At 40.7% G+C, this 13,283-nt stretch overlaps 1 protein-coding gene across 2 annotated transcripts in view; it reads right to left on the bottom strand.

The window, feature by feature from the left end:
• Positions 1–2,353: 2,353 nt before the first annotated feature.
• The window catches only part of p4ha2 (procollagen-proline, 2-oxoglutarate 4-dioxygenase (proline 4-hydroxylase), alpha polypeptide 2), a 62,801-nt gene continuing 51,871 nt past the window's right edge, over positions 2,354–13,283 (bottom strand). The window contains exons 13-15 of one of the 2 annotated variants that reach the window (XM_055148338.1): positions 7,926–7,994; positions 5,279–5,375; positions 2,354–3,061 (exon numbers count right to left, since the gene is read on the bottom strand). In XM_055148338.1, coding sequence (XP_055004313.1) covers positions 2,991–3,061; positions 5,279–5,375; positions 7,926–7,994 — 237 coding nt within the window. In that variant the 3' untranslated portion in view covers positions 2,354–2,990. The remainder of the gene's footprint in view (positions 3,062–5,278; positions 5,376–7,925; positions 7,995–13,283) is intronic. The other variant, XM_055148337.1, reaches the window with a different exon arrangement.

A 13,283-nucleotide genomic window follows, 5' to 3' on the forward strand; every position in this document is an offset into this window, starting at 1 on the left:
TGTATAGTTTTTACTCTTTATTTTTTTATTATCTTGTGATGTGTGAGTTACTGTGTCCAAATCATTTAACTCATGACTCAGTAAAGTTTGATAAGTCTAACAGTGTATAACATAGATCAGAAAATAAGGTCATATATCTTTAAATATTTGTCATAATTGTGTGTTTTTACCAGTGTTGGGAGGGTTACTTTTAAAATGTAATCCCCTACAGATTACAGATTACATACCCCAAAATGTAGTTTGTAACATAATCCATTAAATTACTTCTGGTGAGTAACGTAATCTGAATACTTTGGATTACTTGATTTGCTGTACAGAAGCAAAGACTAGGAAATCATAATATAAGATGTTTTGTCTGATAAAAGAAAATAAAAAGCCCAGACTTTACTGAACCGTATTAAAAATATTATTGATAGAAGACGACATGAAGACATGGTTTAGTCCTGTTAAATCCTGTTTTAGACCTGGTTTAGTCCTGGTTTAGATCTAGTTTAGACCTGGTTTTAGTCCTTGTTTAGTCCTGGTTTAGACCTGGTTTTAGTCCTGGTTTAGATCTAGTTTAGACTGGTTTTAGTCCTGGTTTAGATCTGGTTTAGACCTGTTTTAGTCCTGTTTAGTCCTGGTTTAGACCTGGTTTAGATCTAGTTTAGACATGGTTTTAGTCCTGGTTTAGATCCTGGTTTAGACCTGGTTTTAGTCCTTGGTTTAGTCCTGGTTTAGACCTGGTTTTAGTCCTGGTTTAGATCTAGTTTAGACATGGTTTCAGTCCTGGTTCAGTCCTGGTTTAGACCTGGTTTCAGTCCTGTTTCAGTCCTGGTTTAGTCCTGGTTTAGATCTAGTTTAGAACTGGTTTTAGTCCTGGTTTAGGATTTAGTGTGATTTAGTGTCCGACAATGAGTGGAATTACTGAGGAAAAAAAAAAGAAAAAGGGATATAGCCCAAAATGTGAAAACAGGAAAATACCATTGTGTAATCCATTTATTTCAACAAAGTAACTGTAATCCAATTACCGCTCACTGAAACAGTAACTGTAACTGAATACAGTTACTCATAATTCGTACTCTGATTACGTAACTCTGGTACATGTAATCTGTTACTCCCCAACACTAACTTTTACAACGTGATCAAATAAAAAAAGAGACAATTTTATCAAAAGACACATTTATTTTGGTTCCACCGCTTTGGATGAAGACCACAAACTGTGATTGGCATAATAATTTATAACACTTTATAAATAAAACATCACATGGACAAGTGGCATCACAGTGAAACACGTTTGTTTTCAGTGAATTTTATCCCAAAGTTGTTTTACATGAGGAGTTACTGAAAAAGATTTCCTACTCACAAAAGAAAATCAACTTCTTAAAGACGGGGTATTTGACATCTTTGGGGAATTAACAGCTAAACATAACATACTGAGATCATCATGTTACTTTTTATTGTTTAGAAATTGCTGTTTCCCATGGAAACAATGTATTAAAGGTTGTATAGAGGATTTTCCAAGGAACGAGAAATCCAGCGACTGTTTGTCCTTTTTCAAATGTTGCGCATGCGTGAAACCACCCCCCCTCCCCTACAGCTCCTACGTAGAAACGCCTCCTCCCTCCTCCTCCTTACGCCAGAAACAGGTTTGTTTACAGCCGGTGCGCTGCACATGACTTGTAAACAACTAACTACAGTGTTGGTTAGGCAAGACGGAGAAGTGAGGAGCGGGGGGAGCGGGTGCGCGGACATTTCGTTCGCGGACGAGAAGTGAGGAGCAGGGAGAAGAGCGGAGCAGGGAGCAGGGAGAGGAGAGAGAGGAGAGGGGAGCGGTGCGCGGAGATTCCGTGCCCGGAGAAGTGAGGAGCAGGGGGAAGAGCGGATCGGGCAGCGGGGCGGGGACAGGAGCAGGAAAGGGGTGCAGAGAAGAGTGCGCGGAGATTCAGTGCGAATGAACTAGCTACAACACGCAGCAGCAAGCGGACTCTTTCTTTGCCTTGAAAATTACGTTTTCAGACATAGGATATCGCTTTCGTGTCCTGAAAAACGTTTGACTAGCTCTTGGAAATAAAGTACGTTTTCATAATAAGCAGAAGTTTCCTGTCCAGGAGTAATTTTGACCAGTGTCAGTCTTTAGAGCGTCTGCTTCAGTCGCGCCATCGCTGGAATGAATCTTCAAGAATCACCTTAGTTTGGCTTCGCTGCTTTTCCCCTTGTCTTCTTCTTTCAGCGACCTCAAAAACGGACTTTCTTTTGCGGCGAACTGCTCCTGGATTCTTGTCGCCATTGCAACAAACTTTGTGCGAACTGCGAGGAAGATATAGGTCAAAAAAAGCCGCTAAGAACTGTTGCGTTGGTGGAGTAAACAGCGTCTGTGCGGCTTGCGTCTGTGGACTGCGTGACAGTCGTACGTAAACCACGTACCGGCGGCGCGCAGGCAAGTCAGTTACACTAGAAACGTAGGGAGTTTGATTGACAGCCTGTCAGCTCACAGATAACGAGGCAGTGTCGTTATCTATTGGCAAATGTTTAGCCCCACCACGTCCAGAGTTGATGAATTTTTATTCTCTTTTTTTTGGTCATCATAATTACAAGGCTACTGCATCTCTATAATCTATCATTGACAATTTGAAACAAAAAAAAAAAAAATCCTCCATACAACCTTTAACATGTTTGCACTTTAGCTCTTCACAGGCTGAGTCCCTCCCCCTTCAGAGCGCCATCACAACACAATCAGCGTATATCTGGTTAATGAAACTACTGCACATTACATCAGGTTTGTCAAGTTGTTGTGCACAGTTTTGTACCATGTTTTTGTAGATTTACGGAGAATTGTCGTGTTGTTGTTTTTGCATAATACCCCCTCTTTAAGTTTCATAAAATGAGATTATCCTGTAGAAGAATCAGAAAACATTTAGCAACATTAAGTCAAAGATGTTTGTAAAAAATAAAGAATCAGAAAATTAGTTTTGTTGGTAAAAAAATGTCTAGACGGATTTCTGTTGTCATCAGTCGACTTCTGTGAGGCCGCAGGGTCTCCTGAACTCCTGACCTCTCTCGTGAATCCATTTATTTGAAACTAGAAATGGACAAAACAAAGTGTCAGTACTGCTCTCGTAAGGAGTTTAAAAGGAATCGGTGTATCATTAGTTCATTCATTTTTCAAAATAAAACCCAAAATAAGAAAATGAAAAAAAAAATAAAAAAATTTCTTCATTATTTATCTCTAAAACCAAAATGAAAAAACTGAGAACGATAAGTTTTTTTCTCCGATTTTGTGTTTAAATGAATAATGGAAGAAACGGATAACGGCCGTTTCCCGTTTATGTGACTTAAACTGCGATGCCGGACTTTTGCGGACTGAACCAGGCTAAACCAGGACTAAACCAGGTCTAAACCAGGTCTAAACCAGGTCTAAACCCGGACTAAACCCGGACTGAACCAGGACTGAACCAGGACTGAACCAGGACTAAACCAGGACTAAACCAGGTCTAAACCAGGTCTAAACCCGGACTAAACCAGGACTGAACCAGGACTAAACCAGGATTAAACCAGGACTAAACCAGGACTAAACCAGGTCTAAACCCGGACTAAACCAGGACTGAACCAGGACTAAACCAGGACTAAACCAGGACTAAACCAAGTCTAAACCAGGACTAAACCAAGTCTAAACCAGGACTAAACCAGGACTAAACCAGTTCTAAACCAGTTCTAAACCAGGTCTAAACCAGGACTAAACCAGGACTAAACCAAGTCTAAACCTGTTCTAAACCAGGACTAAACCAGGACTAAACCAGGACTAAACCAGGTCTAAACCAGGACTAAACCAAGTCTAAACCAAGTCTAAACCAGGTCTAAACCAGGACTAAACCAGGTCTAAACCAAGTCTAAACCAAGTCTAAACCAGGTCTAAACCAGGACTAAACCAGGTCTAAACCAGGACTAAACCAAGTTTAAACCAGGTCTAAACCAAGTCTAAACCAGGTCTAAACCAGGACTAAACCAGGACTAAACCAGGACTAAACCCGGTCTAAACCAGGACTAAACCAGGACTAAACCAAGTCTAAACCAGTTCTAAACCAGGACTAAACCAGGACTAAACCAGGACTAAACCAAGTCTAAACCAAGTCTAAACCAGGTCTAAACCAGGACTAAACCATTTCTAAACCAGGACTAAACCAGGACTAAACCAGGTCTAAACCAAGTCTAAACCAGGTCTAAACCAGGACTAAACCAGGACTAAACCAGGTCTAAACCAGGTCTAAACCAGGTATAAACCAGGACTAAACCAGGTCTAAACCAGGACTAAAGCAGGACTAAACCAGGACTAAACCAGGACTAAAGCAGGATTGAACCGGGGCCTGAACTAGTTCTAAACCGCGGGTGAAACGACTCGGACTCGGCTCGGAGCTCAAACAGCAGTCGTCTGATCACGCTTTGCGGACACCCTGCTCCACGGGCTTGTGGTTTTCTCTCTTGCTCTCAAGTCCCAGATTAGTCCCAGATTCCACCTGTTAGACCTGGTTCAGTCCGTATGCAGTGCAAAAGTCCGGCATCGCAGTATAAGTCACAGACAAGTTATCAGTTTTTTCCATTATTCATTTAAACACAATTGAAAACTGAAAACACAAACCGTTTTCTGTTTTTCATTTTGGTTTTGGAGACAAATAATGAAGAAAATAGTTCTTTTTTCATTTTCTTATTTTTGGTTTTATTTTGAAAAACAAATTAACAAATTAAAAAGGTCCTACTGTATATTATGCAAAATAGACTCTTGTAAGCTTTTAGTCATGTTTTAATGCTGTTACCTTCTCAAAAACAGACCTGGACTTGTGTTTTGTTTCATTCACACATGTTTGAGTAACACTTTATTATTAGTCTGTCTACATCTCCAAAGTTCAAAATGCTCTGTTCCAACTGGTGATGTCATGAAGAGGTAGTTTTCAAATTAAGAGCTCCATTTTACCTTTAGTTCAGTAGAGATCGGCAATTCCAGAGCTGATATCATCGAAATGATTCTAGTAAAGGTGTATGGAGTTTAAAAAGTGGAGCACTTCCTGTATTACCACATGACATCACAAGGTGGAACAGAGTGTTTTCCGTTTGAGAGAAGAACTCAAGTCTAAATATGCAGGTTTTGTGTATTAAACATGTGTAAATGAAACAAAAAACACAACTCCGGGCATGTTTGTGATGACATTATAACAAGTTCAGAAATAGAGTAATATGGGCACTTTAACTATGTACGTACACATTATAAATAAAAGTAGCACAACAGCCGTAACACAACACTCACCCCATTTACTCCCCACTAAAACGGGACATGCTGCGTGTCTGGTCCTGTAGTCGCCCTCTCCGCTCTTGAACAGGTTATACCAAAACACTGAGGTTCCCTGTGGAGACACGAGGGCAAAGGTGAACTGGAGGACTTCACTAACTCTCTTCAGGAAAACAAGCGGTGAGGAGGGTTTGACAGCTCCGGCGCTGCCCTGGACTCCTGCTGACAGAGGCTGATTACTCCATCGCACAAATCACATGGGCCGTACTGGTGCTTTGACAATTATGTGAAAGTGTGAAGCACGTTTAATGTCCATATTTGTATATGTATATTACAAATAAATTACTGAATATATTGCAAAAATACAGACCTTTAATCTGGCCCTAGGCTGATTTTCTACTAAAATATTTTAATTATATTTTCTATTAAAATATTGGTAATTTTCTGCGGTGTTTATTACAGCAGCGTCTCTGTACGTGGCCCCTCCCACCAGAGCAGCACAAATGAAGACTTGTCTCTTTCCAAACGCTCTTAAAGGACGATCGTTTTGACTGTTGACCGTGACACCCTCATCAGAAAAATGTCAAAAATGAGAAAAGTGGAGCCGAGTGCAGAATTTTACAAGAAAAATGTACTTATTCCTGTTTACATACAAGTTCATGTTAAAACATTGTGTTGAAATTATATTTTTCTTAAAGTTTCAGGTTGTTCATAATATTATAATATTTTGTAAAAGAAAGAGTTTTGTAATAGATTTCTGTAATAGATTTGCATTTATTTAATATTATAAAATATTAATATTTGAACTTCTTGTTATTTTTGGGGTTTATATGACATGAGTTTTCTGATCCGGCCCTTTTGGGATCAAAGTTGGTTGGATACGGCCCCCGGACCAAAATGAGTTTGACACCCCTGTGTTATCTAGTTGTTTTGTTTCATTCACACATGTTTAAGTAATTTATTTATTAATCTGTCTACATCTCCAAAGCTCAGAAAGCTCTGTTCCAACTTGTGATGGCTGAAAATGGTAGTTTTAAATTTAACAACTACCTTTTATCTTTTGTTCTGTAGAGAATGGAAATTCCAGAGCTGAAATTATCCAAAATGATGATTATGAAGGTGTGTGGAGTTTAAAAACACAGAGGTTCACTTCCTGCATTAGCACATGACATCACAAGTGGAGCAGAGTGTTTTCTGTTTGAAAGAAGAACTCTAAATACGCAGGCTGTGTGTAAAACATTTGTGAATGAAATGAAACAAAATTCTAGGTGTGTTTTTGATAAAGAACCATTATACGATGACAGATCAGAAGACAGTAATATGGGCACTTTAAGTTTCAGACATTTTTAGTAAATACCTTTCTGCCGGAAGGTCTGGAGTCATCTTTTCTGGGCACTCAAAAATACTCTGATTGCATTTTTCCAGTTTAGTTGCATCACTGATAAAACCCTGGACTTCTCCTATGCAATTTTAAAACCAATGAAACTGTTGCCGTCACGTCGTTTAAAAAAAGCATGTTTGAAAGAGAATTGAAGCTACAAGAATGCGACAGATTCTGTGTCATGTAAAGCTGTGTACTTATAGGACAAATGAATAATACTACGTAAACGCTGAACACCTCATGTCCATAGACTGTAGAGCAGTGAACTATGTGAGTATGTCGTAACCAGTAACATTCGGCTTCAGTCAAATGAAGCTCCTAAGGGCAGGCAATTATAGGAGCAAATTTGGAGCCAAGTTCCATATTTGGAATTCTCACCATGAGTATCTAAGGCTGCGTTCAGACTGCAGCCTGAAGTGACCCAAATCCGATTTTTTGGCTTTTATGTGACGTGTATCTGATCTTTTAATGACAGTCTGAACGGCACAGATCCGATTTTTTCAAATGTGACCCAGGCCACTTGGATATGTGCTCCTGAAACCGATACATATCTGATCTTTTGACATGTGACTTCAGTGTGAACGGCCAAAGCGCATTCATCCGACCTACACGTCATCAACAACCGACAAACGTCACTATTCTGCGCTGAAGCAGGCGGAAACCGGAACTGTAAAATCGCCAGGTGCTCAATGCTCGCGTCCATGTTTGGACAACTTCCGTAAACACAGAGACGCTCGCTGCGGTTGACGCATGGGGTTGACGTCGTCGTGTCTCCAGTGCACATGCAGGACACTTTCGGGCCGTTTACCGTTCACACTGGAGTCACAGACAAGTCGCATTTAATTGGAAATGTGAACGACCTCGCAAAAACATCGGATTTCACAAAAAAAATCGGAATTGAGCATTAAGCCCTGCAGTCTGAACGTAGACATAGACCCCGAACAGCCAATCCCTGCTAACAGGGAGCAGGTTCTTAGCAACTGTCAATCAAACCTGACCACGGGGAAAGAAAGTGTGTGATTTGTCTGTTATTCATGTTCATATCTTTGATTTATGGACCAAATAGCAAAAATAAAAACACAAGGATCATGTAGAGTGAGTTAATATGAACATTTTAAGGACAAAATGAGGCACAGCAAAGAGAGGGGCAACAGTTTTTCAATACAATCTGAACAGGAACCAGTGTTGATGGAGCTGGAAGCGCGCCCATGCTCACTTCCTATTAAGAATTATAGCGGCTACCGGGTTAGCCATGTCCATTTACAGCTTGTGCTCGTGTCTCACCTTCCGTGGACTGATGGCTGCTCCAAAGTCTGGGAAGACTGTTGCACCTCCAGCCACAACGTCACTCATCTGGATAAAGAACAAATAATGATAAACACAGTCACGTTCTTCTACAGGCTTTTCAGAATTCCTTTTGGCTCAGAGTTACAGCAACAGACCCACGTAGTATGATGTATGAACTGTAAGGACACGAACTCTGTATGGCTCAATAAACATGATTCAGTTATGCATTTCACACAGTGTTGGAGCTGGACAGTCAAAACACACTCAACGGAAAGTGAAGAAAAACACGGGACAAAACAGAACTGCACTGACAATGAGAGCTCTGATTGAAAATAATGTGTTTTGGCACGCCCTAAAATTGATTTATAAGTTTCTTTTACAAACGTTCAGCCTTGTGTTCTTCGAAAGGTAGTTTCCTGAATCAACACTGAACTCCATGTTGCAAGAAAAAGAGAAATTTGTCCCATGGCGTTAACTACATTTTTTACTTTAAATGGTCCTATATTACACAAAATTGACTCTTGTGAAGTTTTATCCATGTTATAATGTTGTTACATCCTCGAAAACATACCCAAAGTTTAGTTACATTCACACGTTTGGGAAAAGCTTTCTTATTAGTCTGTCTACATTCTCCAAAGCTCAAAATGCTCTTTTCCACCTTGTGATGTCATGTAGTGGTAGTTTTCAAATTAACATCAACCTTTTACATTTAGTTCAGCAGAGATTGACAATTCCAAGGCAGAAATTATAGAAATGATTCCAGTGAAAGCGTATGGAGTTTAAAAACACAGTGAGGCGTTTCCTGTGCTGTGTTGCTTCTCTCCTCAGACATGACATCACAAGGTGGAAGTGTTTTCGGTTTACGAGATTTCTAAATTTGCAGGTTTGTGGGTTAAGCATTAGGGATGTTACAATAACTGAATATCATGATATTGTATTGTCAAAAGTCTCACAATAATATCGTGGACCATCACAATAGGTCCAATACATGCATACCGAATTTCAGACTTCCGGTCATCGCACAATACATACTGGGAAGGGTCCTCCGAAAAAGTGAGCATCAAACCTCCACGCTTTTGTTGTGGGATGCGTGGATTGTCAAAGCCGATCTTTTCTACTCCTTTGAACCATATCACTTTTGTTTATAGCCCTCACCTCCAGTCTCTCTCTCTAAAACCTTCAAATCAGGCAAGAAATCTCGGGGTAATAATGGACTCAGACTTGAACTTTAACAGTCACATCAAATCAATAACATCTGCAGCCTTTTACCATCTAAAAAAACATAGCAAAAATCAAAGGTTTATTGTCTAAAGCAGACTTGGAGAAACTTATCCATGCGTTTGTCTCCAGTAGGTTAGATACTGTAATGTTCTGCTCACTGGTCTCTCCAAACGAGCTGTGAGACGCTGCAGAACATCCAGAACATCCAGAACATCCAGAACGCTGCAGCTCGGGTCCTGACTCGAACTAGGAAGTACGAGCACATAAGTCCTGTGCTCAGGTCTCTGCTCTGGCTCCTGTGGCTCAGAGACTTTAAAGCAGCTCTGTTTGTACAAGTGTCTCCATGGCCGAGCACCAAAGTCCATCTGTGACATGTTAGTGTCATATGAACATCTCACACTCTGAGGAGCTCAGGGACCAGCCTCCTGCTGCTGCCCAGAGTCACGACTAAACAAGGGGAGTCAGAGTTTCAGGTTCATGCAGCTAAAACCTGGAACAGTCTGAACATGTGAGACAGACTCTTCTGTGACGCTGTTTAAATCCAGACTCAAAACATTTCTGTTTAACTGTGCAAATAACTGAAAGGTTTTCATTCCGCACTCTTCTCTCCAATGTATGTCTCTCTTTTTTTTATTTTAATCTTCATGATTATTTATGTTTTTATTTGTTTTTATTTGTTTTTATTATGATTTTAATGCATTTCTTATTCTGTAAAGCACTTTGAATTACTTTGTGTACGAATTGTGCTATACAAATAAACTTGCCTTGCCTCTGATATTGTCATATTTTGGTTATGGGATTCTGACATCGTAATTGTGTGGTTGTTGGATGTCCTAACAGCAGAAAACGGCTCGAGAAATGGGCTTCGGAAGTTTGCGAACTCCTTAACTGCAAAAGTGAATCAGATGTGTGTGACTGCAAACCTCCGTTCAAACTGTTTCCCTTCCCAACGGAATTGAAAAACAGCGAAAGGTGAAAGCGATGGCTGCCTGAATCATCCCGAGTTTGCAGCGAACATTTTGTATGTGCAGCACCAACAAAGCAAAATCCCGATCCCTCGCTTCACCTTGGTTACGATTTAAAAAAGTCAACGCCAAAGCGAAAGGCACCAGCTGTTCACCGAAAAACACCTTCCACTGCAAAGCGACCCAGACGTGATGCCACAAGAACAAGAAAGCGCAAGCTCGGCCTGTGTGTCTTCTGTAAAATGTTCGCTGCAAACTTGAGATGATTTCTTCGGCAGTGAAAAGTTTCCTTTTTCGTCCTTCCTGTGGATCCATCCTGCCCATCGCCTTCGCCTTTCACTATTTTTCATTTCCGTTGGGAAGGGAAACAGTTTGAACAGAGGTTTGCAGTCACACACATCTGATTCCCTTTTGCAGTTCTGGAGTTCACAAACTTCCAAAGCCCGTTTTCCGCTGTAAGGACACCCAAGAACCACACAATTATGATGCCTGAATCTAACTAAATCAAATATGACAATATCAGAAACAAAAGCTATATCAATAGACGCATCCCACTGGAAAATCAAACATGGTGGTTTGATGCTCACTTTTTCAGAGGATCCTTCCCAGTATGCATTGCGGGATGACCAGAAGTCCGAAATTCAGGATGCATGTATTACACCTCTCTCTGCTAAAATTAATAGTTATAATGCAGCAATATAGCTAAAAACAGAGAGAACTACTTATACCATGATCCTTTGCTCCATTTCAGTGCTGATTACTAGTACATGAAGGAATAACTTATTAATAAGCACTTTAAAATCTTAATTCAGATTAAGAGCTTGTCAAGGCATATTCACCATTTTGTTTGCCTCCACAAAATATCGCAATATCGTACCATGACATGTATATCGTGAAAATATCGTACCGAGAAATTTGAATACTGTTACATCCCTATTAAACATGTGTGAATGCAACAAAACAACACAACTTCAGGTATGTTTGTGATGAGGAAACAACATTATACATAGATCAGAAGGAAAAAGATAACCACAGTTAGAAATATTTGGTCATATTTTATTCCTGTGATGCCAAAAGTTAATATTTTGTTGAAGAATAGATACGTTGTAAGTTGAATAATTATTGGTGATTCATGTTGATATATGATGACCACCTATCCAGCTTCACAATTTCGGCCTTGCTTTTTGTCCCACATATTTAGAGAACATCCCGATTTGTGGACTATGCAAAACTTTCAGGGTGTACTGGCTTTCAGGGGTTGTATTTTGTTGGTTCTTCTTGCCATTTCAATCCCTCTAGATCGATTGATAGAAATTGAAATTGTGTTATGGGGCTCAACAGTGACTGCCCACCTCTTGGTTCCAGAAGTACATTTCTCATACATTTTTTCCCAAAGACAAAACAAAAATATTAAAATATTAAAAGTTTGAAAGTTCAGGGATTACGAAACGGTTAAAAATGAGAAAAACAGAAATAGTTTATTAATTAAAGACAGTAAAAATCAGATCCAGCATCTTTTAAATTTCCTTTCCTGTCTCACCACATTCAACGTGTCTCTTTTTCTACATTTTGCGGTGGTCACCCCAGAGTCCTGCTGCGGTACGGGCAAATAGTTGCTGAAACCGGTGGGTTTTAACGTTCTGGAATTTTACGGGCGGTCAGGACTAAACCAGGACTACACCACGACTAAATAAACCAGGACTAACGTTGGACTTAAGAGAGAGCTCCGAGCCCACGGAGCAGGGTGTCCGCAAAGTGCGATCGAGCGACGTGGGGCATGGAGCTCTGCGCCAGTCCTTTCGCCTGCGGTCACCCAACAGTCTATGCAGGTGCACCTCCAAACCCGTCCCGACAGTTGGTCCTGCTCAGCTCTGGTTCGGTCTCCTGGTTCGGTCCTGGTTCGGTCCTGGTTCGGTCCTGGTCCTCCTGGTTCAGTCCTGGTCCTCCTGGTCTCCTGGTTCAGTCTGTGGCGCAAAAGTCTGGCATCTCAATCAGTGTTTCTTCTGCTCAGTAAATAAAGCCTGTGAAGTGATGACAGTCGAATCACGTCTGTGAATTCATATTTATATTGAAGAAAGCGTAACCATTTCATTTCACGACTGTACCTCTTGAAGTCGTAATTCGTAATTCCTATTCTGATGGAGGCTTCAAGTTAGAACGATAGACTGTATAAAAAAAGTGGAGAAGTCAGTGAAGTCACCCATAGTGTTCAACGCCGCTCAAACGAAGCTCTCGATGCTCACGGTCACAGGAGCGAATCTGGAGCCAGGCTCTGTTATGGATTTTTTTGACGGACAAAATAGCGAAAAAAAAAAAAAAATCAGGATCATGTGTCGTGGGTTAATACGAACATTTTAAGACCAAAATGACGAGGCTCACAGCAGCAATTACAGAGAGAGGGGCGACAAGATCCTAATGTAAGTCAATTGGCGCCAGAGTCATAAGGAGCCAGAAGAGCCTCCTGGAGAACTTCCTATCTGGCACGAGGCGGCTACAGCGTTAGATATGTCCACTCATATATATGCTCTACGGTTAGAATGCTTTTAAGGGTGGAATGTTAACGTGTCCGGGTGGGATGCGGGTTTAACTTTAATATAATCACGGGTTAACAGCGGGTGCGGGTTTCCAAAAATGGACCCGTGCAGGACTCTGGGTCACCCTATTCCCTATTAGTACAGAACGGATTTAAACAGTTATAAACACTGGAGTTGCACAGTCATGACATTCACAAACCTATTCTGTCCATTTATTTAACTCCCTTCATGTTCTAAAGATATGTTTTTGTCAGGTTCCACGACGATGCTTTTTCATGCTTCTTTCACAAGCACATGAACATCTCTTTGTAGAACTAAAACAGTAAAAAAAAATAAAAAATTCAATCCATGCAGTCCCACTTGCAGTTACTTCAGACGACAGCATGTCTGCGGCTAACACGGGCAACTTTTCTTATTTGGATCATACTTCTGTTATATGGGGATAGGATGGAATAGGCTGGAAAATACAATCACTTTTTGGGGGGGGTAGTTTACACCAATTATCAGGCTATAACCATCCTATGCCCATGTCATTATTGAACTGTAAAGTAGCATGAGCAGTATCTCTGTGTCTACAGTCCTGCCACAGATCTGGGCCCCACTGTTGTAAACTAACAGGCCCTGGGATGCACTGA

Source organism: Boleophthalmus pectinirostris, unplaced genomic scaffold, assembly GCF_026225935.1.
Source record: "Boleophthalmus pectinirostris isolate CB_2022bp ecotype Guang Dong unplaced genomic scaffold, ASM2622593v1 HiC_scaffold_12, whole genome shotgun sequence".
Classification (NCBI taxonomy): Eukaryota; Metazoa; Chordata; class Actinopteri; order Gobiiformes; family Gobiidae; genus Boleophthalmus; species Boleophthalmus pectinirostris.